At 33.2% G+C, this 25,848-nt stretch overlaps 3 protein-coding genes and 2 long non-coding RNA genes across 8 annotated transcripts; 2 read left to right on the top strand and 3 right to left on the bottom strand.

Annotated features, from left to right (window-relative positions):
• Positions 1-127: 127 nt before the first annotated feature.
• On the top strand, positions 128-2,098 carry LOC144569656 (uncharacterized). Its single transcript, XR_013516120.1, has 3 exons — positions 128-319; positions 538-597; positions 1,492-2,098. It is a non-coding gene; the product is annotated as an uncharacterized LOC144569656 (long non-coding RNA).
• Positions 2,099-2,407: 309 nt separating this feature from the next.
• On the top strand, positions 2,408-7,309 carry LOC144569737 (lecithin-cholesterol acyltransferase-like 4). 2 transcript variants are annotated; one of them, XM_078320207.1, is made up of 12 exons: positions 2,408-2,739; positions 2,954-3,045; positions 4,417-4,535; positions 4,881-5,016; positions 5,095-5,146; positions 5,277-5,377; positions 5,459-5,644; positions 5,993-6,150; positions 6,239-6,293; positions 6,395-6,448; positions 6,567-7,033; positions 7,102-7,223. In XM_078320207.1, the coding sequence occupies exons 1-11, from the start codon at positions 2,502-2,504 to the stop codon at positions 6,987-6,989; spliced, it is 1,614 nt and encodes a 537-aa protein (XP_078176333.1). In that variant the 5' UTR covers positions 2,408-2,501; the 3' UTR covers positions 6,990-7,033; positions 7,102-7,223. The 2 variants fall into 2 exon arrangements, with proteins under 2 accessions (XP_078176333.1, XP_078176332.1); XM_078320206.1 differs by having other exon boundaries at positions 6,567-7,309.
• Positions 7,310-7,641: 332 nt separating this feature from the next.
• Positions 7,642-8,434, bottom strand: LOC144569739 (uncharacterized). 2 transcript variants are annotated; one of them, XR_013516148.1, is made up of 3 exons: positions 8,364-8,434; positions 8,279-8,314; positions 8,001-8,021 (listed from the first exon to the last, which is right to left on the bottom strand). It is a non-coding gene; the product is annotated as an uncharacterized LOC144569739 (long non-coding RNA). The 2 variants fall into 2 exon arrangements; XR_013516147.1 differs by lacking the exons at positions 8,001-8,021; positions 8,364-8,434 and adding an exon at positions 7,642-7,869 and having other exon boundaries at positions 8,279-8,313.
• Positions 8,435-8,660: 226 nt separating this feature from the next.
• LOC144569738 (gamma-aminobutyrate transaminase 1, mitochondrial-like) lies at positions 8,661-14,132 on the bottom strand. Its single transcript, XM_078320208.1, has 19 exons — positions 13,986-14,132; positions 13,475-13,602; positions 13,230-13,314; positions 13,053-13,125; positions 12,856-12,953; positions 12,561-12,653; positions 12,143-12,216; positions 11,755-11,793; positions 11,581-11,669; positions 10,794-10,870; positions 10,489-10,563; positions 10,325-10,372; positions 10,145-10,228; positions 9,967-10,054; positions 9,785-9,863; positions 9,610-9,700; positions 9,337-9,415; positions 9,130-9,245; positions 8,661-9,033 (listed from the first exon to the last, which is right to left on the bottom strand). The coding sequence occupies exons 1-19, from the start codon at positions 14,022-14,024 to the stop codon at positions 8,953-8,955; spliced, it is 1,536 nt and encodes a 511-aa protein (XP_078176334.1). The 5' UTR covers positions 14,025-14,132; the 3' UTR covers positions 8,661-8,952.
• A 4,603-nt stretch (positions 14,133-18,735) lies between these two features.
• LOC144569586 (MADS-box transcription factor 31-like) lies at positions 18,736-24,341 on the bottom strand. 2 transcript variants are annotated; one of them, XM_078320027.1, is made up of 8 exons: positions 23,988-24,341; positions 23,268-23,461; positions 21,872-21,941; positions 21,113-21,274; positions 20,533-20,574; positions 20,357-20,398; positions 19,642-19,827; positions 18,736-18,806 (listed from the first exon to the last, which is right to left on the bottom strand). In XM_078320027.1, the coding sequence occupies exons 1-7, from the start codon at positions 24,006-24,008 to the stop codon at positions 19,645-19,647; spliced, it is 714 nt and encodes a 237-aa protein (XP_078176153.1). In that variant the 5' UTR covers positions 24,009-24,341; the 3' UTR covers positions 18,736-18,806; positions 19,642-19,644. The 2 variants fall into 2 exon arrangements, with proteins under 2 accessions (XP_078176153.1, XP_078176152.1); XM_078320026.1 differs by lacking the exon at positions 18,736-18,806 and having other exon boundaries at positions 19,641-19,827.
• Positions 24,342-25,848: the final 1,507 nt, after the last annotated feature.

Raw genomic sequence — 25,848 nt, 5'->3', positions numbered from 1 at the left:
GTTCGGCTGGTGCAGAATAGAGGAATTGAAGGGAATTAGGTCTCTATTCCTGCCGAACAGATCTAGAATTAGCTAGATTAGAGAATATAGAATAGAGTATTTCCCTTAACTTTCAATTCCAGGGAGGGGCTGGAATTAGATTTTTCGACGGAATAGAGAATAGGTTGAGACTTTTTTACCCTCATTCACGCTGATGTGGCATATCCTTCAATTTTCTATTCACAACCCTCCTCCTCTGCACGTTTCCAGAGAAAAGAGTCTCCTCCGCCGAATGTTTGTCCGATCTCCGGCAATACTTCGAGAGAAGAACGAATCAAAGGTCGGGAAACCACATATTGGATTTTTACCTTTTAAATGAGCTCCGTAATGCCGTCTCTCTCCTCCTCCTCGTCTCAATACCTCTTGGCTTCTCTAACAAATACGTTGTCTCCTTCTTTTGTACCACCTCTTATAATTAACTGAGCCGTATATTGCTTTCTTACTTCTAATAAATTTCTAATTTTGTTGAAATTTGTTTTACTTGTTTCCTCTTTGTAGTTCTTCGAATCAACAGAGCTTCTACTATAAATCAGCACACAAGAGTTGAAATTTGTTGTGGTAAGGTCTTTTAAAATTGATCAATTAATCATTATAATTTTCTTGGTCCACTTGAAAACAGGAACGGGAGAACTATTAATAGCTATACTGTTATGCATGTTACACACCTGTTATGAGTGAGGCTTTCCTAGAAACATTTTGCCTTTTTATTTCTTTTGTTGTTGTCTTAATTTGGTGGGTACTGAAAGAGTGAGGTAAGATTAGAATGCATAATCTTCTATGACTCGTACTAGTGACAATACCATCATCCTAGGACTCGTACCAGTGACCCGGTAATCTAGATCCAATTGCTATAATGCATCATTTACTTCCAATTCATTCTTTTCAGCCAAACTGGTACCAACAAACTCCAAAACCAGCACTTGTTACAAACCAAAAATAAAAAGGTATCTAGATAATGAATTTAGCCAAACTTCTTTACACTATAATAGAGGACATCTTCATGAGTGCATAGGAACAAACCTTGCATTTTTTGGATTTTTCTACCATTTATAGTGAAGATTCAAAGTTCAGATTCTAAAAAAAAAAAACTGGTACAGTACCAACCAGGTACACAAACTGCCGTGTACAATACCCCAAATTCAACCTAGTTAGAAAGCCCAGAAAAATATGAAATAAATCATAGTTACAGATCTCAGTGTCTTGAGAATTTTGATACTAAGAATATCAAATTTGGATCTCTACTTTATTATACCCAAAAATCACAAGGGAGGTTATCAGGGATACCCAAATTGTCCCTCATGAGCTGATGGGTTGTGCCTAAGCTATTCAATAATGAATTGATGGATGAATATATTAAAGAACACATATTTCATTATTAAAGAGCATATGTTTTTAAAATTAAAATTTATGTTGTATTTCTGGTGATGATTTTATTTACTGATTTTATTGAAGAAGAGAGCAAGGCGTTCCAGCAGGCCATCATGTCAAATATTGCGAAGGGTCCTACAATGCAGTGGATGGTTAAAAAAGAAGCTGAACTCGAGGTGTCAACAAGGCGAAATGCTGAATTGGATCAAAGACTCAGTCGATTAAGTGCCAAGAACTGAAAATGGATCAGCATTGCCAGAAACAATGAGTCGATTGTAAGCAAGTTACACACCAAAAGGGAACATGCTCTCAAAAATGGATATGACAAGAATGTGTTAGAAGAGGGAATGGCTGATACCGATGAGTTCCAGTCGACGTGTCGGGATGATTCGCCATTAGGCCCATTTGCGTGTCTATTGTGCTGGAAGGAAACGACCAGATTGATTTTTCTGTGTCGGCATCTGTGCTTATGTGATGCATGTGATGCCACTGTTACGGTGTATCCGGTATGTAGCGAACCAAAACTATCGTTAATAATACTAGTGTTGTTCAACAATTTATTTTTTTTATTGCTATTTTGAGATATATTATACTATTTTAGTTTATTGTTTAATATTTATTTGGATTAAATTTATTGTTGCTTAATGTTTAATGTTATCATGGTTTACTGTTTAATGAGAATTGCATGATTATATTGTATTTTTTACTAGAGAATTTTATTTATAGCAGTGTTATAAACTCTCTATTTTTTATTTGTTGAAAGTGTATAGTATGGTGCAGTATTAAATTCAACAATGTATGGCGCAATATAAAATCAACAATGTATGGCGCAGCATTAAATTCAACAAGGTTATAAGAGTCATTTCCTATAATTATTATATTTTAATGAAGAGCAGTGCTACTATTCTAATTGCTAAAGTGCCGAACATACTTGGAATAGACAAGAAGAGTGCTCATTCTTAATTCCATAATTCCTCTATTCCTTTGTTATTCCTCCCCTTACCGAACAGGCCCTGTGGGCATTGCAAAATCTCTTCTTCTGACTTCGCCATTCTCCTCCTTCACGGAACCTCAGATTTCAGTTTCACCCATTAATGGCTGTTCTAGATGAGCTAATCCGATCTATCGAGCTGTGGGTTCGAGCTTCTAGAAAACACGAAGAAAATGCGGCAAATCCGAATCTTGACCCGGTTCTCCTGGTACCCGGTATCGGCGGGTCGATGCTCAATGCAATCGATGAAAATGGAAAGACTGAGCGGGTCTGGGTTCGGATTTTGGGTGCGGATCATGAATTTCGGACTAAACTTTGGCCCCGCTTTGATCCCTCCTCTGGTAGCATTTTATGCCTTTCTGTCTAATTATACTTAGCTTATTCCTTTAAACCAAACCAAATCTTCGAAGTTCAATTGGAAGTGGACAATGTGACTATTTTCAAAATTTTGGGCTTTGACAAATTGGAACGAATTCTGATTTAGAAAGAAGTGTTAGTTTCCATTTTTCTTGAGACAATTAACAAAATTTATTTTCATTTGTGTGCTTGGCGCAGGAAAAACTATATCAGTCGATGAAAAAATTAAAATTGAAGTGCCAGAGGATAGACATGGGCTGTATGCCATTGACGTACTTGATCCGGATATGGTACATACTTTATGTTTTCTAATTTGAATAGTTAGGCTGAAATTTTACTGGTTTGTTCCTCTTGTTTCTTTTTGAATAAGTGGCAATGCTGCCACTTGATTCATTGCTGAAAACAAAATTTTCGCTAACCATCCTGTACAAAACAGACTAAAACCCCATTACAATTACCCAAAGACATCCCTAATCTACTTCTGTACGCCCTCAACTTTTACTTACAAATCTCCCTGAGCATCAGTTCGTAAAAGCATCCTAAGCAGCTGTAAGCCGGCAACCATCCTATCTCTCCAGTAGCAGTAACTTATCTTACATCATTTCTTGATCCTTATACCCTCTGAGAAATCAAAATTAGTAACCATACAAAGACATACAAAATCAGAAAAAAAAAAAAAAAAAAACCCTGCATCACACCCTTTTCTTTTATTGAGCATTTGCAATGCAAGCTTTTTTAACCATTGTCTGAGTATAGCACTTTTGTGCAGCATCTCATCTAATAAAACTTCTTCCCAGAGGAGTATGCCCATTAGTATAAGACCCCCGGCTACCAGCAACTATCTCAAATCTGTATGGGACATCTTATCTGAAATTAACCACGACCTCAGCTTTGTCAGATGCCTCATTGGCATTAACCGAAGATTCCAAAATCTTCAGAATAAAAACTGCATACCCCCTTGAAAATCTGGCTGCAATTAAGAATAAAGGGATTATTGCAGGCAGGGTTATAAATGTCCAATTTTACCAGTTATCATGTGAAACCATTAGTCTTTTAAGATGCCAAATTTTACCAATCATTCTGGCACTACATGACATCAAAATTGTAACAGACCAAAGAGCATAGTATTTCTATATTGGTATATGTTGGTATCGTTATCCAAAACACCCTTCCCTAACTAACATACTATATTTATAACATTACTCATCAAGGGAACTGCTTAGAGCCACAAAGAAACAGCTGATTCTACTTAAATCAGGAAATCAATTACTATTACCCGCCGATTGGTTTGTTCTGTATCAGTTCTGTCAGAAACATGACTAGAAACTGTATACAAGGTTTTGCCTCATGAAAGTTTCAAGTAAGTCCAAATTGTGTCTCCAACCATCAAATTGTCCTTGTTGCATAACTAGCCTTTAATTATGTATTAGTTATCAATTAACACATTTCCTCATAGTCTTATAATTGTGCTCAGAAGGCAATAAAAAATCTGGTTACTACACTACTACCGGTATATACCTGTATTAAACTTCCAAGATGGTACAGAAAATTTGTACTGCAGTTCCTGGCATAGATGAGCACTCATGTGTTGATATATATATATATATATATATTTCCCAATTTCTCTTAAAATTGATTCATTTTTCAAAATATATTTGTAGATTATAGAAAGTGAGGGAGTGTGCTATTACCATGACATGATAGTGGAGATGATACAATGGGGCTATCAAGAGGGAAAGACCTTATTTGGTTTTGGATATGATTTTCGCCAAAGTAACAGGTAATGCTTCAACAATTTAATACGTTGTTCCTATATAATAGCTGTTATTTTTACCTAATGCTTCATACTAAAAAATACCATATAATTGTTCCTCAAAGGAAAAAAGTATACGGTGAAATGTGCTCCATTTTATAACATTGAGTAGAGCAATATAACTCTTTGATGTGCTTCACTAATTTAGATTTGAACCCAACCTGCCCTAACACACACAAATAGGCACACTCTCACCTACGGGAAAAGAAAACGTCATGTTGAGTTAGCCAAGGAATTACTGTTTTCTATTTCTGGTATTAGACTATTAGTATGCCATATTGATTCCATTAGTTGTTTTGTTTTAAATTTTAGACTTCAAGAAACTTTAGACAGATTTGCTTCAAAATTAGAATTTGCATATACCTCTTCCGGTGGAAAGAAGATTAATGTTGTTACACATTCAATGGGCGGTTTGCTAGTCAAATGCTTCATGGCTTTACATACTGATGTAAGTAGGTGTACTTTATATACTACATATTATTATATTTTTTCTTATCATGGTACTGAGTAAATTACTTTTTGTAAGGTTTTTGAGAAGTATGTGAAATCCTGGATTGCAATAGCAGCACCATTTCAAGGTAGTATTGTATATCATTAAAATCTCTCTCTCTCTCTCTCTGTCTATCCATCTATCTCTATCTTTCTATTTCTCTTCCCCTTGGGAAAGAGATTTTTTCCTCTTAAGGTTCTTGGTATGTCTTTGTACAGGTGCACCAGGGTATATAACATCAAGCCTATTGAATGGATGCTCTTTTGTTGAAGGATTAGAAGCCTATTTTTTCATTTCCAAATGGAGCATGCAACAACTGGTATATTTTTTTTTCCAATTATATGGGCAATCCTTTTGTTTTTAATTAAGAAATTAATTTGTTGAAGCTGTCTTTATTTAGTTGTTGGAGTGCCCATCTATATATGAACTGACGGCAGCCCCGAGTTACAAATGGGAAAATACACCTCTTTTGCAACTGTGGACAGAGAAGAGAGATGATGAAAGTGGTAAATCTAGCATCTTACTTGAATCTTATGATCCGTCTAAATCCCTTCCGCTGATGATGAAAGCTCTTTCAAATAATGCGGTTAGTTTTCATGTTTTATTTTTTGTTTAATCTTACTTTTAAACAAAGAAAGTGTTATATATGCATGCAGAATTCTGTTGCGGGCTTAGGTTGTGCTAAAATTCAAAATATCTGAAAAAAATATGAAGAACTGTCTGTGAAATCATTAATTTCTTGAAGAATTAATTAAAAATCTGTGTTTTCAAATATCATTGATTGGGAAATCATGATTTTCCCTCAGAAAATGCCAAGTGACATTAAAATAATTCCAAGAATTGTGAAAAAAAAAAATATCCATATGCAAGTGTGTGCATTTTCAGAAAATCTGGGTATAAATACAAAAACGGTTGTGAATATGTAATATATCAGGTTGAATTTGGTGGGCTGCACATCCCTTTGCCACTTAATTCTGATATTTTGGAATGGGCAAACAAAACTCATGAGCTTTTGTCTAATGCCAAGCTCCCTTCTTCAGTGAGATTCTACAATATTTATGGCACTAGTTGTGACACACCTCATAGTGTTTGGTACTCTTTATCTCTCCCCTCACCCTCGCCCCCTTTCTATCTCTCTCTCCTCCTCTCCCTCTGATGATGCTAACTATTTTTTATGCAGCTATGGAGGCCAAGATGATCCTGTTTCAGATCTCAAGCAATTGTTATTTATGGAGGTAGGTACCATTGACCAAAGTACTACAAGAAATCCCCTTTCTCATTTGATTGATAGACTGATTCCTTGTTATTGAGCTATTTCTTTATTTGTTGTTTGCAGCCTAGATATATCAATGTCAATGGTGATGGAACTGTCCCAGTTGAGTCAGCTAAGGTAGATTGGCATAGTTGTTGATCTCCCTGTTTGTGTATAGCATTTTTTTTCTTCCTATTTTAATTACAAATTTTCTTGTTCCTTTTTTTTTTTTTTTTTTTTTTTTTGCATTTGTCAGGCTGATGGCCTTAATGCACTTGCAAGGATAGGGGTCCCAGCTGACCACCGAGGCGTAATATGCAACAGACATGTGTTTCGGATCCTAAAACACTGGCTAAAGGCGGGAGAACCCGATCCGTTTTACAATCCATTAAACGATTTTGTAGTTCTGCCAACTGCATTTGAAGTAGGTGATCATAATAAAGACACTGACATACATGTGACCTCAGTAAAGGAGGACTGGCAATTACTATCCCAAAACAACGGTAATGGCAATGACAGTGATGTTTTAGTAGCCATGGTGGGTTCCCTGTCTGTTTCATGTGATGGCATGAGTGGCATATCTGATGGGGCCCAGGTCACTGTGGCTGTCCAACAGACAGACTGTGGTGCACAGGTGCAGGTCAGAGGAATAGAGGTCAGTGATGGAGCAGTGGCCTGAGAGGTTAATTGTAATATTTAAAATAAGACGTCCATTGTAAATTTGTAGGCCAATTCTTACGTGTGGCTTGGTTAGAGTACACTCAAGTGCCTTGTGTGTAACATGTATATAGTATGTATGTTGATGTATATAACGATGTCTTTATTTAATTGTAACGTTCTTATGTATCCCGGCCTATTTGGCCAAGTATGAGAAGATGGATCTCTAAGTTCAACATCTAAATTTCATGTTATAGGTATCGTCTTGCAGTTTTTATTTATGCGTCTAATCTTAAAAATATTCAATGGTCTGACGGGAGAGAATGTACATGCTTTGTTCTTCGTACTGAAATTAGATAAACTAGAATACTTGCAAACAGATCTAACCAAATTATACAGCGCCTATCTCAGAAGAGTTAATTTCAACAGGAGATATTTTAGCTTTGTTAATCGTATGGACTGCTCTATTACGTCAGAAAAATATAAAAGCTAAAAAGAGAAGGTTATCGAGTTATATTAGATGAAGAATTTTCTTGTCAGAATTACACTGTTCAAGGTCTCTACTTAAGTTCTATATTTTACCGTTCATTTGGATTCTACAATTGTAATATATTAGAACCGTGTCAGGTTCAATTGCATATTGAAATAAAAAGAGATTGGAATGAAAAACGAAGTTTGGAAACGATGCTTGGTTTCGTTTGCATAAATATTCAACCCAAATGAAAACCTTCAACAACCGGAGCAAATGATGTCCGGCTCCGTAACCTTTATTCCTCTCTGCTACAAGCCTTACTAGAAAAAACAAAATGCCCTGATTGGCTATGTTCAAACTTGAATAAGCAGCACTGTCCCTAGAATTTTGACCTCTACTGCGTAGGCATCTTTCAGAGCCTTACCAGAAACTGCATGTGACGCACAGTAACAATTAGGTCCATTACAAAGTAAGGACTGTTGTTTTTTCTTCTTCTCCATGTCCCTAAATAATCAAAGATATTCGGTGAGGACTCAGGAACCTGACCGTAGTTTACCAAAATATTAGCTTAAAGTTTATGGTCTACTAATGAAAATAACAAGAAAAGGTATGGTGTTAGCTTAATCTTAAGAATAACATTCTAGAAATAATTATCTTCTTCTCTTTTGTGATACTGAAGGTTTCAAATTTTTACCAGTGAAAGCCGACAGAATAAGCGATGCCCTAAATATGGTCATAGGAGATGACAGATGTATATCATGATCCAAATTGTACTCTGGTTAAGTTTCGTAATTTCAGACAATAAAATCATAGGATTAAATTTGAGAAAGAGAAATTACCGGATTGAGTTGACTGCTGATGAGCCTATAGCAATTCTTAGAAGTCAAACTAACTTGATCCGACCCAGCCCAACCCAACCCAAACCCAATCTGGACCCCTTGGATTGCCATCTCTAGATTCAGCATTAGGTCATAATAACGCAGCCCGTGGAAAATTAATTATCTAGGATACTGTCTGTGGAATGTTGTTAAAAATCGCGTGGCCAGGTTTCAAATTGTCAACCAAAAATCATAATAATGCACAAGGGAAGTTATTTTAGATATTGCACTTTAGAATTTAGATAGGCCAGAATTTCCATATTCTGGGCGGGACTTGGGTACCAAAGAGTTTGTGTAAATCAATAACATGAGAATTAAACTTTTAAACTAAACCAAATTCATATAAATAACACAAATTATTCCAATAATTTACTCCAGCAAAGATAAATTGACAACGTGTTCCACCAAAGATAATCTATACCAGCACTAACAATATTACAATGTGCATACTTTTTTGGAGCATCAAAGGAGTTTAGGTCGCTCTAGTAGAAAGATATAAACAGGACACTCTTTGCGGTAGTTGGAGATTGCAAAATGCTTATTCTTGGAAGAGAGTACTGAATTTGCGCATTTATTGTGCATTAGGAGAATAAATAGTCCCTATATACATTCTCTAATACAAGAGATCCCCTTAATTAACTGCTCTTTTGCTTAGACTTGAGCTCTGCCACCTTTTCCTCTGTACTCTTGAGAGCATCTCCGTAAATGCTAATCAACTAACAAAGAAAGACAGAGAGGATGTCAGTATTTAAGAGAAACCAGTAATTTCTTCAAAATGATTTACAATAATTACAGAGTCATGTTATTCTTACTTCGTCAATTTCTGAGGGTGTAATGATAAGAGGTGGTGACATCATGATTGTGTCACCAGCAACCCGAACAAGCATCCCTCTCTTCTGGCATTCTGCTCCAAATATTGATCCCACCCCTGAATTTTATTGAGATAATGTCCATCGGTTAATCCATTCAACATCCACATTATATAAAGAACTAAATTTTAATTTAAGTGAATGATTTACCCCATTCAGGAGGAAATAGATCAGTCGGGGATTTGTTATTTGTGAATTCTGTAGCAAGCACCAATCCATCACCTCGAATCTGAATATATTACACATAAATAAATGTCTTTTAGAACATACTATTTGTATGTAATCACAAAGAGTAGTCATTGCATGGGGTAACTGCATGTACAAGTTCATGTACTATGCCTCGGAACTAAAATACAGACTACATAGCATGGAAGGGCATATTTGAGAAGTTACAAAATGAAGAGTTTAACAAGAGAAAGGTACCTCTCCAACAATTGGACTATCTGAGAAGGCTTTTAATCCCTCCTGGAATCTTCCAGAGACTTCTTTAACGTGCCCTGGAATATCTCTTTCCCTAACATATGGTGAAAATTTTAAATTTTTTAAGAAATTACCAAGGAAAAAAGAAGAAAAAAATGGACAAGTTAATAGGGCTTACTTGTAAATCTTAATTGCTTCAAGAGCCACAGCACAGGACACAGGATGTCCTGAGTATGTGAATCCGTGTGCAAAAGAACCTATACAAAGAGAAAAATTACAAAAGAAAAACACCAGTCCTATAGATTTAAGAGATTACATGCTTCTTGAAACAAATAGATAACATCAGAAAAGAACTTATACCAAGTTTATTGCTCTGAGAATAAATAACATCAGAAACTTCTGGGCTGACTAGGGTTGCACCAATCGGCACATAGGCGGACGAAAGAGCCTGTTTAAAACATGTAAAAGAACACATAGGTATGAACAACAAAAAGAATATATTACTCGTATATAGAAAAAAAAAATACACTGTGCTTACTTTAGCTATAGAAACAAGATCGGGTTTAATATTAAATTTATCACAGCCAAACATTGTGCCCAACCTTCCAAATGCTGTGATAACCTAAAATGCAAAATGAAAAAAAGAAGTTAAAAATACATTATTACAACAATACTGTAGATACCCAAATTCCACAATGATAAATTGATAAATCTGTACCTCATCTGCAATGAAAAGAATATCGTATTTCTTTACCACAGCTTGTATCTGTAAAGGTCAGAATTCCAAATATTCCAAAGAATTAACCCAAGTTCACATAAAAATAGAAAATTAAGTACTGAAAAAGTCTGCTTAAGAAGATAGGATTTTGAGAACTCCCTCACCTTGTCAAAATAACTTTTTGGGGGAGGGATTACACCTCCAGCCCCCATAACCGGCTCAGCAATAAAAGCTGCAATCTGCAAAAACAGAGCCAAGTAAGAAATCAAATACAATGAAGGGAATTTGCTGCCATGTTTTCAGACAATGATGTCTGGGTCTGATATTTCTGATTAAGTGAACCACTGACAGAAAACGATCAGTTAACATGTCTAAAACAGTGCAAAAGTTGCACCTTAAAATGACAAATAAAACTCCTTTACATAAATGTCCCAAGAAAAATAAAATTAACATTGGTAATCAAACTCACAGTCTCGGGCCCTTCCTTAAGGATAAGATTCTCCAAATTGTTAGCTAATCGAGTTGCAAACTCTTCCTCAGTTTCACCTAATCAAATTAAGTCCACTTTTATTGGTTCAGTAAATAATGGTCCTAAATTTTAGGAGAAAATTTTCATGAAAACCCTGTAAATCCTCAATAATTTAAAAAATATATAAATAGCATGATATACTTTATGCAAACCATGTTTGTTACTGCAAAATACACAAACAAAATCATATGTTCCCTATTTTCTTCATCTTTTCAGAGATATATGAGCTATCATCATTTACAAAAAATATCGTGCAACTCAAAGTCCAGTAGAATTGAGGAGCAATTAGTTTTTTCTTCAATTTAAAAAAAAAATCTGAAGAGCTACTTTTCTATTTTGCTTAAGAGAGAGCTTAGCCACCAGCATCAGTAATAGAGAATGTTTATTCTTTTTCTTTATCTTTTATTGAATGAAGAAGGCCCACAGGGGCTTGAACCAATGACCTCTTAGAACATAGAGGCAATCCTAGTAACTTAACACTTGAGCTACTAGGTCATTTGCAATGAATATGTTTCTTACATTAAAATATTCTTATAAAAAAGACAGAAGACAGGATCAAACAGCAAAACATCAACATAGTCCTGGCTCCATTCAGAGAGTACTTGCAATATTTTAGATGTTTCTGCAGGCATGTGCATGATTTTGAGGTCTTTCAGGGGAACACATAAGCAAATCTTCCCATATATTACACTAATAATTATTTGCAAGTATATATCAACTATCATACCAGGAAGGTGATACCGCCAATAGTGGGGGCAATCTGTATGTAATACAAATGGGGCTGGGAGATCAAATTTCTGATGTAAAGCTGGAAGCCTGAATATGAACAAATAAGTAAGAATTAAGTCTAATAACATATGCAAGCTGGTGATTTTACTCAAAACGAAAAAGTATCACATACCCAGTGAGACTGGCAGATATTAGAGTTGATCCATGATATCTGTGATAATTCATGCAAACGATATATAAACACATTAATGCATAGAGATGCTACAAAGTATGCATAACTCTGCAACTAATTTCCAGCACCAAACTTAACCACCACTTGTAACAGTAACATATAAGTTGATGTTCAATTCAAAACTATTGCTCGTCTAGAGGAAGGGTACCTCAAATTTGACCAAAAGAAAAAAGAATGAAGAATGGAGAAACAAGAAAATCAAACTGGCTATAGCTTTTGCACAATTCCCTTGGTGATTTTGATGTCACAATCAGCATATTTGAGCTGGTACAAAAAATGAGGTTTGCAGTAGATAGTGGAACCAGACTTCCTGAAGAACAACACTTACGCCTTTGAACGGGCAATGAATTTCTTCTTATTTGGCCTCCCCAGTGCATTGTTGTAGTACCACACAAGTTTTACCTAAAAAGAATTACATTGTTTTTCAAAAAAATCTAACAACCTTGGAATTTTTTCACAAGTATGAATCATTTATTATGATGGTGTAAAACATAGCTGATACTATTCCACTAAAACACCAAAATAAATCATAAATGTTCCTCCTTTTCCCATTTCATCCGAGAAACATCCAAACTTCCCTTTTCTCATTCTTATCTAGACAGATGAAGGAGAAAGCAGTTCGGGAATTCCTTCTTTTGAAGAAATTTGGAGAGAAGATATTCAAGTGATAGTGGCTGTAATATACATGATATTTTTGATGTTTTAAAGGGTGAATGTGAATTATTCCAGTAAAAGCCACAAGTAACCTGAGAATCATTAGCTTCAGAGCCGCTGTTGGTGAAGAAAACTTTACTCATTTTTTTTGCCGTGAAAAGGTCTAAAAGTTCCTTTGCTAAATCCTGAAAAAATTAACAAGTGAACAAATAATTAACAAGAGACAAAACATACACATGGGTCAACATTATGGATCGCTCTGGATAGAGACCATTTCAGTATGTTACCAATTACCACATTATTGGAAGCTTCATTGTTGTATTCATTTATTGGTTTATTTGCTTAGCAGCATTTTTTAGGCGAGTTAGAAAGATAATTTGAACTTACCAATGAGGGCTTTGTGGTACGGTTCCAGAAAGAGTGGTAAAAAGGAAGAGTATTTAGCTGATCAGTTGCAGCTTTGATCAGCCGAGGTTCATTACCACCTGATAAACTTTGATATTATTACTTGAAAAAGTATATATAGATAAATGGAGGAATTGAATTGAAAAAGTGTAAAGGTTGACTATTTTTTACTATTTTACCTAGAGCAGTGCACCATAATCCAGCAAGAGAATCAAGGTACTTATTCCCTTCTCTGTCATATACATAAATACCCTGAAGGTGTTGGAAAATCACAAGAACACCACTATTAATTAAAACTCAAAAAAATAATCAGAGGGTACTATTTATCTTTGACTACATTTCAAAAAGGAAATAACCTGAGATTTCTCAATAACTAAGGGATGCAAATCATTGGATTGCCATCCAGCAGTAAATGGTGCCAGCATGCCATGGCCTTTGAACCTATTTATAGTAGAACAATAGAAATTAACAATACAAAAACACTAAGTTCACTGAAACCCCGCTAGACAAAAGAGGACTAGTAGTATCCAATGCCCAAGACATTTATAGAAACATAAAACAAAACCATACAACAAAAAATATAAAAGAGATCCATGTATACCCTTTTTCTTCTGTCTCGGGTTGCACAGAAGTTTGTGAACTGAAATGCCTTATAATTGTACCAGTACAATTAATCGCCTCATTTTGTGAGAAGGCTGCACCCACTAAGTATCTTGCCAGACTACCAGCCTATGAAATACATAAATGGAACATAAGAAAAATTCGAGAAGTCTATAATAGATATTTTTTAATATATTTTGGGTCTGTCCAAAATACTGAAATACAGACAATAGATGAGCTTGGTGGAAAAAAAAAAGTTGACAAAAAAATATAACCTAATCATCATCATCAAATTACAAACACAATTAATTTTTATCGTATCAGACAACGAATTATAAAGCACGAACAAGCTATTACGTTAGTGTTTGTAACGCAGTGCTAATTTGAAGGAACAATTTATTGTAATTAGCTCCGGGTGGTGCTTCAAGAGAAAGAGGGAACGTGAACGGTAATTATGAGCCACAGCTGGTATCATGGGACTAGAAATTCAAAATAAATTGAAGAAAAATAACCTTTTGAGAGGCCTTGGATCGGAGAATACTTGATGCCATTTCAGTATCCGAGCAAAGATCTGTTATTGAGAGAGAGAGAGGGGCGAAATGGAGAGCTGGGACAGGACACAGGACGATTTATACGAGAAAAGTAAAGGATACAATGAGTCAGCCGATTTTATCCCGCAGGAACAATAAACCTTCTTGCTGACGTGGATGCTGGAATGCATCAATATTTAGAGGAGCTTTATTTCTAGAGTTATTATGTTTTAAATCATGGTAACAAATCTATATTCCATAATGATTGACAAATCAACTTTTTAATGATCCTCATAATTATTCTCTGATATTAGATCAAACAACTAAGCAATTAAGATTAATCTTCAGCTAAAAATAAAGTAACAAACTATCTACATATGAATTTCTACTCATCCACATGATGAGGTAATCGCATTAACTTCTCCCATCATAAAAATATTTAAATTCTTTCTTATTTTTTTTTAGTTTTTATCATAATCTTTATAATAATCAAAATTATCATTTTTTATGAACGGATGTAAATCATTGGATCATGTAAATTAGCCAGGTTATCCTCACAATTAGTATAATTGATCTTTGAAAAATTAATAACCAACAATAAGTATAGAATTTTTTTAATTATATATATTTGTGTGATCAATTTAAATTAGATCGAATTAAATCAATTTCTAAAATGTGTGTCTCATCTAGGAGCAAACTAAGCTTCATTTTGAATAGATTTTAAAACGGCGTCTATAACTTTTTAATAATATTAGAATGACCTCAAATAGTATAGAAAAAAAACTAAAGAGAGAGAAGACGTGATCTCTTTTTTCCTCCTTTTGTATGTTATATAATTATCTATAATGTCAAATTATCAATGATTTTCAAAATAATATATATTTTTGTGGTATTTAAAACATGCTATAAATATTTAGCTTGCAAATAATTCTTAAATATATATAATTAAGTAGTACATATTTAAATATAATCGAAGTAATAGTTAGAATTACATCAAGTCAGCAAAAAAAAAAAATATCACACTTTTTAAGGAATAAGGATATGTATTAGATAGTTCACAAATTTGTCTTACTTAAAAAGAAAGTGATTTGCGAAATTAATTAAATATTTATTCATTACATTTTTTCTGTAGAAAATTTTAATCTTGTGAATTAATTAATATAAGAATATATATACATCATGCCCAGATGATCCATATTTTAATGCTCCATATATAATCAGATATTGAGTTTTTTTCTAAGAAAATGTCTAGCATGATCTTATTTATATATTGCTTTAATTTTTGACATAAGAATGTTTGATCTAAAAATTATCAAATCTTTTAGATAGTTAAAAAATCCACTTGATCTAAAAATTATTGACCATTCCAAAATAGTATTTTTCTATCTATCTAAAAAATAGTATTTTTTTAAATAATATAAAATTTAATCTACAAGTATATTTTCATATGAAAATTATGTTGAACGGTTCATATTAACTAGTTGGATTGAAAAAAAAAAATATTGATCCATAGTTACGTAGCCTCACTATATCTTAGAAATGCTGAACATTACCCCAATAAAAAATCAATTTAAAAGATTTGATTTATAAAGTCAAATGCATTTTTGTTGTTGTTATTTTAATTTTCCAAGAGGTGATTATAAAATCTCAATCATTGACAGTCGATTTTCTCATTTTGAGTACAAAGGAATATCCAGTCTGATTAATTGAAACATCTGAGGGACTAGAGTGGAGACACCAAACATTTCTCAGAAAGATAAAACTGACACCTGCGATTCCGTGATATATTTTGGGATCTCTTGATACTCTCTATCTTCAGTTCTACTTCTACACTCCGATGCGGGCCCACTCCGATTATTAAATTCACAGTAAGTGGTCTACTAAGTACACTGGACATCTCCGCTGTTCACAAGGGGAGGGTAACCTTGTCATTTTCCTTAAAAATAGATGGGCAGAGACTTTTATTTAAGAGAAAATTGGGCATCTGTCCAAATTTGATTTTGTAGTAGCTGTCGTAGCATCTGTATAATTCAACTCCACCCGATGACAATTTTTCTTTTCTTTTCTTTTCTTTTCTGCATAGTTTTGGCTTCCAACACATTCCTAATTAAACTTTGGCGTGACCCTAGCTTATTGTTTCTCACAAATATTAATGCATTTCAAATTTTCTCTTAATTATTATTTTTCTTTTAAACTATTGTTTTTGTGTGCAGCGTAGCCTTTGCTTTTAAAATATATGTTCATCTCGAAAAGATCTAGATGGTTCCAGAATATTTATAAAACTACTTAAATAAACCTTGTTTGGTTCCTTGAGCATCTTGTGACAGAACAAGACACAGACATACGGTATTTTTCGTTTGGATTTTGTCCATTTTTTTTTTATCTCTTAAAAGACTTCCTTTTCCTTAAGAGAGAAAAAAAATTCCAAAATCCTTTCCAATTTTCTTAATATAAATTATAAACATACATTACATAATTTAAATAGCCTGTATGAGGTTTGATATAATTCTGAGATTAATTAATCATTAATTTAACGTCTATAGAATTAAACAACATGATATACATATATATATACCAGAAAGGGGAGCATACTTCATCACTCATCAGTGACTCAATCACCAATTTGGCAGTAGACACCAAGTTCGGGTTTTATCAATTTTCCCAACACACTGCAACTTGGTAACTAGAACAAAAGGAAAGTAAGCCAATTTATAGCCAGTTTTGGGTAGAAGAACAACAACTGAATATTCTCCTTTTATTCCCCTGTTATTAAAGGGAAACAATTCTCATATTTAGAGAATAGGTACCTTACAATATTCCCATTCGCAATTGGCAATATCAATCCCACAAATGTACATGATTCATCTTTTGTTTCTCAAACAAAGGTTAGTATATTCATACAAAGAATTCCTTAACTCCAGAGGTTAATTTAAAGTAAAACCCAACCGGAAAAAAAATTCATAAAAAAAAAAATTGTCCCGGGCGACGGATAAGGTGTCAAATTCACTTTGAGGTAGGGGTGGTAACGAATCAAACCGAACTGGGTTTAATTTGTTTCGAATCAAATTAATTGTGAAATACATATTTTTCGAATCGAAGTCGAATCAAATTACAAACTAATTTTTTTTTTTTTTTTGCAGCCCTAGTTATATCGGTAGTTTATACATTAATTTTCTTTTCGCGGAACAATTCACACAGCTTTCTTTTACCTTTCACGAATTTACACTAATGGATTATGGACTAGTTTATTAGTCGTTAGCTGCTATAATCCTGCCAACTGAGCATAGACAAGTGCAAGACTAATAACTGCTACATTAACTCTCACAATTGCCACACAGTACTAAAAAAAGAGCTTCAGTGTGACATCAAAGTATGAAATAAGTGTTTTTAAGTTGAAAAATAGTTCATGAAAAAATACATCACAACAAATAATCGTAAAAAGAGAATTAAGTACAGGAATTGAAATATGCAGTAAAACAAGTAATTGTACAAGAACTGAGTGTTTTGAGAGCCAATGAGCGTCGGCTAGGTTAAATTATGACTCTATATCTTGGATTCTAATTTCATCAAGTAAATGATTGGCCGATGTTATTATGAGATTCGAACTGTAAAAGTTTGCGAACCCATTTTGATTGAACCAGACCTAGTTTGAATTTGGTTTGAATTAATTTTGAACCGAACCTGATTTGGTTCGTTTCAGTTCAAACTAATTTCGAATCGAATTAACTCGAATCAAATCCGACTTAAACTCAAATCGAATCACGAACTACGAATATTTTTGCCAGCCCTACTTTGAGGCTCTTGTTTAATTTAGGCATCATCCTACTCATTTTGCAATTTGATGAAAATAAATTCATGAAAATTAAAATTTCACTACGAGCATATATTTATGTAACAAATTATAAATTTAGAATTATTTTGTACGAGAGATATTCTAAAAATGAACATATATACCAAATAGTCATAATTAACCAAACCATTTTTTTTAGTCTCTTAATATTTTACAATAATTTAGAAAATATTTCATTTTTATGACATTAACACGTTATTTATAGTTGTGATGCAAAATAAGATCAACGGTTCCAAATTATTATTTAAAAATTCTAATTATAATTATTAAAATGCAAGTTGGCCATGATGAAAAAAATGGACATCATGGCGCAATAATCTCCTACCTTTTTTTTGTTAAAGAACAATAGATAAGTTAACAATAGCAGATTAATTAAATTAAAGTGGCAGTTGCATAGAGCAACTCAACTACTGCGTTTCTCCACTTTGCCTAGTTGTTTGTTGGAGCAAATTGGCGCAACTGTTTCTGATAATTTGGCGGTGCGTTCTACATAATTAATTTTAGTTAAAATTAATTCTATTTAGAAATTATTGTCCAACACAACTCTATAATGATCAACTAATTAATGGTGTTGTCCCAAAACATATGACAGAACAATGATAAGTTTATCAAATTAACTGCTGTTTGTGCATATTTAGCGAAAACAATTCAACACCATATTCAAATTAATAAAAATACAAATCACAAATGCCCCTAAGAATTCTGATTAAACATACAGAAAAGCATAACTTCCCAACACGCTATTACTCTTAATTTATATAGACAACTAAAAACCAAAAGTACTTTGTCCGAATCATAAAGCACACAAACTACACAAATTTATTTGAGTTAATAGAAGTACTCAACAATATTATATATATATCCAAAAGCACTCATAAATATATTTAAGGATAGAAGAGTGACCCCAGGATGAAACTAACTCATTTATCTGAGTTTCTGCTTGAGCAATTAATCTGTAATTAAAAGATCAAACGAAAGATCAGAGATATATAGCACTGCCACTATATCTTCAAGTTTATCATTAGCAATTAAAGTGTATATACCCCTACGAAATATATGATATATTAACAAAGCTTGACAACCTGATTTAAAATTCAGTGAAATCTAAAATAAAATTATATATTGTGTTCACATTAATTAATATATATAGGCCTGTATTAATTTTTTTTATTAACCACCCCCCCCCTGCCGTACACCCTAGCATTTTTTAGATGCTTAACTTGAGAATTAAACCTGAGAGACAAGAGGGCTTGTGCCACTGTACTAAGCCCACAATTCCTGTATTAATTAAATTTAGCATATATAGTATACAAAATTATTTGTTCATTAGTTGAAAAATTGAACTGTCAGATTCTTAAATTCACTTAGTAAATGACCAATCTATTCTAATTGCACCAACTTTGATATAGAACTCATCTAAATCATAAAAAGACACTATCTAAAATTATTTTTTTTAATTTTGATTAGTACAATATCAGTGTTGTCATGTCAAATAGCAAATTAAAAATAGTGAGAAATTATCCATTTTGGCAAAGTTGAAAAGGGTGTACGTCTATGGGATATATATGACTTGCTTTTTGTAAGAATAATTAACCATGGCCAGTTAATTATTTTCAAGATTGCAGATTGTATATATGATTACAAGATTCTATAGTAGTGGTATATATAGTAGCAGCAGTTGTTATAGTTGTCTACTTTTAATCGTTATTATTACTTTCAGTTTTGTAAATTACTTGGCTGCAAAATTTCGGTAGTTAATCAAAAGTACAACACAGATTAGAAACTTACGAACTAGAGCTGGAGGCCGTGGCTCAGGAAGCTGACTTGCTGTAAGTTGGGCTGCATGGGTTGCAGCCTATACGCAGGAAACTGATCGCTTGCACCATCCTGCTGATACACATCTCCAAAAAGGTCCATCATGGCCGACGAACCAGGTTTTTGATCAACTGTCATCATCTGCTGCTCATTGGGCATCTATTGTGTAAAAAAATTCAATGTCATGTTTCTTGGACTTGTACTTCAGCACATTCGAAATTAATTCTAGAGTGCTGGACCAAATTTCTTCTTGAATCAGTTATCTTTATAATTGGTAATTCACAAACTCACAAAATATTACCTTTTTTTTAAGTATAGACTGTATATATAGTCTCATATATGTCAGTTCTAGTTACACCCTTTAAAAAAATTAACTTAAGATGGGATCATATTATCAGAGATATTGACTCCAACAGATAGTTAGTTTAGCAACAACTATTTGTTGGAGTCAATATCTCTGATAGATATTAATTGAAATTTTGGGTCTTCTATATATTTCAACCATTTGATTTAAAAAAGTTATAAATCCAAAGTAAAATTAAATTCTCCTAACTATTTTTTTTTTCAATTTTCAAGAATATATCAGAACCGTCCCCTTCAATCTTCAAGCGTTATATAAACATAAAATGCATGCAGTAAAATGATATATACATGCACTCTGAAGAAAATAAGAAGTTTGTGCACATACCATGCGGTACAAGTAGTTGTTCTGATCTTCTAAGATATGCTCCTGTGTGAAGGCCGTACAAGAAGCGATATATGAACAACAGTAATATGTTAGATATAATTAAACAGCTATATTGCAATATATCATGTAATATGTGCACAAGGAAGAAATTAAATGAGTTAGTTGAAAATCTGCACCTTGCGGCGGAGGTTACTCAGCTGCTGGTTTAGCAATTCTTCCTGCCACATAATACATATAATCAGTTAAAACTTGCTATGTTTGAGTACCTTCTTTACTTGTAGGTAATAAAGGTAAATGATGGGCACTACTGCAACAATGACATTGGACAAAATTCACCAATATTTTTCTTTAGATAGTAAACAAATCACCCTATATATTGTTAATTATGTACAACATATACTATAAAATGCATGGAAAATATAGCTCCTCCATGTAAGCAATAAATCAATCCTAGCTATTTTCTGATAACCATATTGAAATCACAAATTCACACATGATGCTATACAAAAGCAAAAGAAAAAGAAAAAGAATAGTACTGGCAAGTCAAGGTATATCATACCAAGTTACCAACAATATATATATTCCTTTTGACAGTTGACACAAAATGTGAGCAAGTTCAAAAGGGGCCGTGTGATAATAAAATGGCACCGAGAGCAGTTTTACAGTAATATATTGCTTGGAGCCAGACAAGAAATGGAAACTTAAGCAATGTAAAGGTCAAGTTTCAGTTGTAACAAAAGCAAGAGATAGATTGACCTTTCTGTTTCGAACTTTCTCAATCGAGGACTCCAATTGTTTTTCAATGTTAATTGTATCATTTAAAGTAAGGGATGTCAAATCTTTGCCAAGATATTGCCGGATGAATAACTCTAGCTTGTCGTTCTCTTCTTTCATTCTTGCTATCTCGTACATCATTTGCTAACATATGTTGAAACAGAATATATCAATCATGTCATGTATTTTGAATTTTAATGATAAATTCTTCTATAATTACATGCATTCTAGAGTGTTACTGTATATATTCCTGATTTTAACTAATACTCTGATTTTTAAGTTGTTGTATAATATGTTCGTTTTTAATTGTATATATAACATGGTACCTGTATATATTCCTTTTCAATGATGTGAAAATTTTACCTCTTTCAGCACATGAGAAGTAAATTGGCATTGGTTGTTAGAATTTTATATATAGTTGATACCATAATATCATATATATAGAAGTAAATTACCATGATGTTTGTGCATAATTTTCTTAGGAATTAAGTATGCAATATGTAACTCATATACAACTTTACTATTACTGTCAACAGTTAACACTCTATTAAGAGGCTTATAAGTTAATTTCATTAAAATGGATGTATGGTTTACCTTTTGTGGGTTTCAGTAAGGTTTAGCAGCTATTTAAGTGTTAGCTTCTTAGGAGCACTACAGAAATAAATTGCTATTCCCTATCGAAATATGAACAAAGAGAGATATATAGGATTCGAGATATATATGTAGAGAAAAACTATATACATGACGAGCACCAAAATCTTCACCCTGCACGGACACGTGCTTCTGATACTTGTCAATGAGGTACCGCAAGCTGAAATAAGAGAATAATCAAGTTAGTGAAAAATTAGGAAGCCTTCAAAAGTATATGAATAATATTAAGGTCTAATCAAGTTGATGACCTTCTCTTTAAAGAATTTTACATTTCGGATATATTAATATTGTAGACAAAGAAAAACTATTTCTTAATAATTCACTTGAATGGGATAACAATTTTCATTTCAATTGATTTGTGAAGTCAGGAGATATAGCCAGATTGTTTAGGTTCATTACTTTGTTGTTACTGTCACATATAGATGCTGTAAGATTAGTGTAAGATAAGAAATATATCTTTCTAAGATAATACTATAGTTAGAGTAGCCTCCTGTAAAAATATACTATGAATGGAACGAAAAAAGTTAAGTCAAAGGCAATCATGCCAGTTCATGACTGTAGCAGTTGAAAGTAATCATAGCAAAGACAGCAAGCAAATTATGAAACCCTAAAATGGATATATTCTGAACCCCTCTCTGGGGTCAATTTATGGATAATTGTCACACTTCATTCATGAATGCTATCCATTAAAATTCAATACAACAAGAAGAGGCAGGCCTAAGAACAAATTAACTAGAGATATTCAATGCTATTGCATATTTTTCATTTTCTTTCAATGAGAAAATAGGTGAGAAAGTATACATTCAAAGAACTAATATTACACTAGATACTAGCTACTTGATAAAAAAAAATGAAAGAAATACATAACATGGCAAATATATATGATTCAAAAGGAGGAGGTATAATAAGATTTGGAAGAAGTAGCCAGCGAACCAGCTGCAACACAGAGGCAACTATTTTTTTATTTTTAATTCAGGTGGAGAGATGCCACAAGGCAAAAACTGACCAAAATAAATCACAGTATTATAAAGATGTGACAAAAAAAAGATGCATGAAAATCACAAACAAGCTGCAAGATACCCAATTAATGAAGCAACACCAATCCCATTAGGAGACTGATGTTGTATCGAGCCTATTTTATTTACGTCATTAAATCAAATTAACCTGGCGGCTTCTAACAAGGGCTTTCAAAATAAAATTAAATAAAAAAAATGAGGCAACTTCTTAAAATCAGCTCAAGGAACAAAGAGAAGAGAGCTCGGAAAAAAAGTGAGCTTTTAACTATGAATTAAAATTCCTTTATTTCTCAAACAACGTATAATAAAATTTCTTTATTGCTTAAATTAAACGGAAAAAGAGGAACATAAGTTTAGGAAAAGACTCAACAATATTTACATGCTAGGAAGCAGTATCCAACTATATATTCTGAAAGTACGCCTTCAATAAAAATAACTGTTACGAGAAAACATAATTTAGATGTACATACTTCAGCGGGGAGCTACAAAATTCAAACATTTTTCCTGTGCAAGAAAAGATAATGACCCCCACTTGAGCATCGCAAAGTATAGCGAGCTCATTCGCCTTCTTCAAGAGGCCATTACGCCGCTTGGAGAAAGTGACTTGGCGGTTCGATGTATTTTCAATCCTCTTTATTTCTATCTTCCCTCTTCCCATTTTTACCTGAAAGCATTCATACAACAACAACTGACATAATTATTTGTTGATTATTCAACCTTTAGTTAGAAGGTATATGTCAATTAGACCTAAAATTGACAAATTCAGAAGGAAAACAATTGGGATATTGTTTCAAATTAAGATGGCCCAAAGGTATAAATTCTACATAACCATACTATTTCTGAATTTTCTCTGTATTGGAAATTTGGACTAAAATATGGGGTAAAGGCCAGAAAGTTAAGTAAAAAAGTAAAATATCAAAGCCATAAATATCCCCCGAGCTTCCATTTTTTCAAGAAATCAGAAGTTAATGCAAACGGTATATACATAATCATTGTTGATTTTATTTTGGAATTGTTCTAATAGATATGAACAAAAAGCAATATAATGCATGCACTGAAGGAGAGAGAGAGAGAGTCATCACTTACCAGAGCGTAGCTATTCTATCTTGGAACCTAGATGGAAGAAGTGTGTGTGAGAGAGAGAGAGAGAGAGAGAGAGAGAGACCTTAATAAAGAGAAATCTCAAGTACCGTGATCTCTTCCTCGTACATCTGCGTGAAAATGAGAGCAAACAGAGTGGTGGACAGATAACAACCCCTGACTTGTGTGGGACCCTCTTCTGCATACCCTTTTCTTATCTTTGGAAACCCTAGCTCAAACCTAGAAGCAAGGGTTTATCCATTTTTGGAAATGTTTTACACTACAGCACAGCTGTACAGACTGCCTTGACACTTCCTCGATTTGTCAAAGAATATGTCATTTCCATTTTTTTTTTTCTGCCTTAAAACATGTCAGATATTTATTACCATACACCTTGCTTTTTCACCTACGCTTGCACCAACAAAGGGAATTATTTGGTTCTCCTGTGTCAGAGACAATGGACTTGTATAATTTTTGCACTACCCATCTAGGCATCTAGCAATACGGAAATTTATATAAGTAAAACCTTTAATGCGTAATTTTTATTAATTAACAATGGAGTAGTATATTAGAGCTTTTGATGATTTTAGTCGAGGGAAAAAAAATTTGACCGCACATAGAAGCATTGCCACAATTTATGTGATTAACTGATTATTATACGTAACCATTATTTCCCTATAGCTTATTATCCTTTTGAGCAGTTATATGTTGTTTATATGAGTTACATATATGGAAAATTCTAACACGCCTTACATATGGAATTAACATATGGCTGGTGCGTTAAGTTAGTTTGTGATATTGTTTGAGTGTTTAAATTAATGTTATCCTACTCCATTTATTTAAAACATTTTTGTCGATTACAAGTAAATTGAAGGAATATGTTTTTAGTAACTTAATCTGATTGAATGTATTTGTGACTGATAATTGGGTCAGGGATTAATAGAAAAATTAAAAATTATGCAGAAAAATATAATTTTGAGCATATACTAGTGAGATAAATATTAATGAGTAAAACTAGAATGTTCTTAATTAAGTTCACCAAGTCTCTTTGTGAACTCAACTCTAAAACCTATTGGATTGGCTTCAAATGACTAATCCGAACCGTTGAAACCCATTTACTTCACAAGTGATGCATCTACATACAAAAATTTTAAACTTTTGAATTAATTTAGTAAAAACTCAAGTGGTCATTAGAAAGTTAATTTATAAATTAATTTTAATGAATTCATATTTTTGAACCTTTTTTTTTTACCACTTGACTCTATACAAAAAAAATCATTTTTTTGTTAATTTTCACAAGTAGACGCATCACTCGTTAGATAGATGACTTTCAAGTGTTCGGATTCATCATTTGAAGCCAATCCGATATATTAATTTAGAGTTGAGTATACAAATAAACTTGGTGAATTTAAAAACACCCTAGTTCTACTCTATTTAATTTAAATGCATGTACTTGATCCGAGACCATTATCTTCTTCCTTCAAAATAGCGGTTAAATATCTTGTACACATCTAGATTCAAACACAATAATTTTCCTCAAACAAGAACTAACTAAATTTTTAGCAAATGAGCCCTTCAAATCTTAAATAAATGTCAAAATTGCTTAACTGTCATTTAGTATTTTGGTCCTGTCAGTTCATGGATGACTAGCTAGCAAGTGAAGTAGAGATTTAGTTTGAAAGACCTGTCGAGAGCCAGTCAGGTACACGAATAGAGAAATCAATTTGAGACTGGTTTATTGAACACTACTATACAGTGGCGGAACTACATGGTAAGAAAAGGGGGCTAAGCTCCCCTATTCTTTGAAAATTTTGCATTTTTTACCTTGAAAATTTTAAATTTTACAAAAATATCACTATTAGCCCCCTTCATAAAATAAAATTATATGACGCTTATTCATCGAGCCCCCTCTATCTCAATTTCCTAGTTCCGCCCCTGCTACTATATATCTTGACATTCGTTAGTTATTTT

This window comes from Carex rostrata, chromosome 18, assembly GCF_964058835.1.
Source record: "Carex rostrata chromosome 18, lpCarRost1.2, whole genome shotgun sequence".
NCBI lineage: Eukaryota > Viridiplantae > Streptophyta > Magnoliopsida > Poales > Cyperaceae > Carex > Carex rostrata.
The sequence above is the reverse complement of the archived record's forward strand: the minus strand, read 5'-3'. Positions and strand labels throughout refer to the sequence as shown.

What these genes read in the sequence shown, in the direction of transcription:
- LOC144569737 (XM_078320206.1), top strand. Translation starts at nt 2,502, where the DNA reads ATGGCTGTTCTAGATGAGCTAATCCGATCTATCGAGCTGTGGGTTCGA. An exon ending in TCATGGCTTTACATACTGAT is followed by an intron (nt 5,017 to 5,094) that starts GTAAGTAGGTGT and finishes ACTTTTTGTAAG; the next exon opens with GTTTTTGAGAAGTATGTGAA. An exon ending in AATAGCAGCACCATTTCAAG is followed by an intron (nt 5,147 to 5,276) that starts GTAGTATTGTAT and finishes GTCTTTGTACAG; the next exon opens with GTGCACCAGGGTATATAACA.
- LOC144569738 (XM_078320208.1), bottom strand. Translation starts at nt 14,024, where the DNA reads ATGGCATCAAGTATTCTCCGATCCAAGGCCTCTCAAAAG. An exon ending in GTACCACAAAGCCCTCATTG is followed by an intron (nt 12,654 to 12,855) that starts GTAAGTTCAAAT and finishes TAATTTTTTCAG; the next exon opens with GATTTAGCAAAGGAACTTTT. An exon ending in TTAAGGAAGGGCCCGAGACT is followed by an intron (nt 10,564 to 10,793) that starts GTGAGTTTGATT and finishes CTGTTTTTGCAG; the next exon opens with ATTGCAGCTTTTATTGCTGA.
- LOC144569586 (XM_078320027.1), bottom strand. Translation starts at nt 24,008, where the DNA reads ATGTACGAGGAAGAGATCACG. An exon ending in TGTACGAGGAAGAGATCACG is followed by an intron (nt 23,462 to 23,987) that starts GTACTTGAGATT and finishes GAATGCTTTCAG; the next exon opens with GTAAAAATGGGAAGAGGGAA. An exon ending in AAGATTTTGGTGCTCGTCAT is followed by an intron (nt 21,275 to 21,871) that starts GTATATAGTTTT and finishes AACATATGTTAG; the next exon opens with CAAATGATGTACGAGATAGC.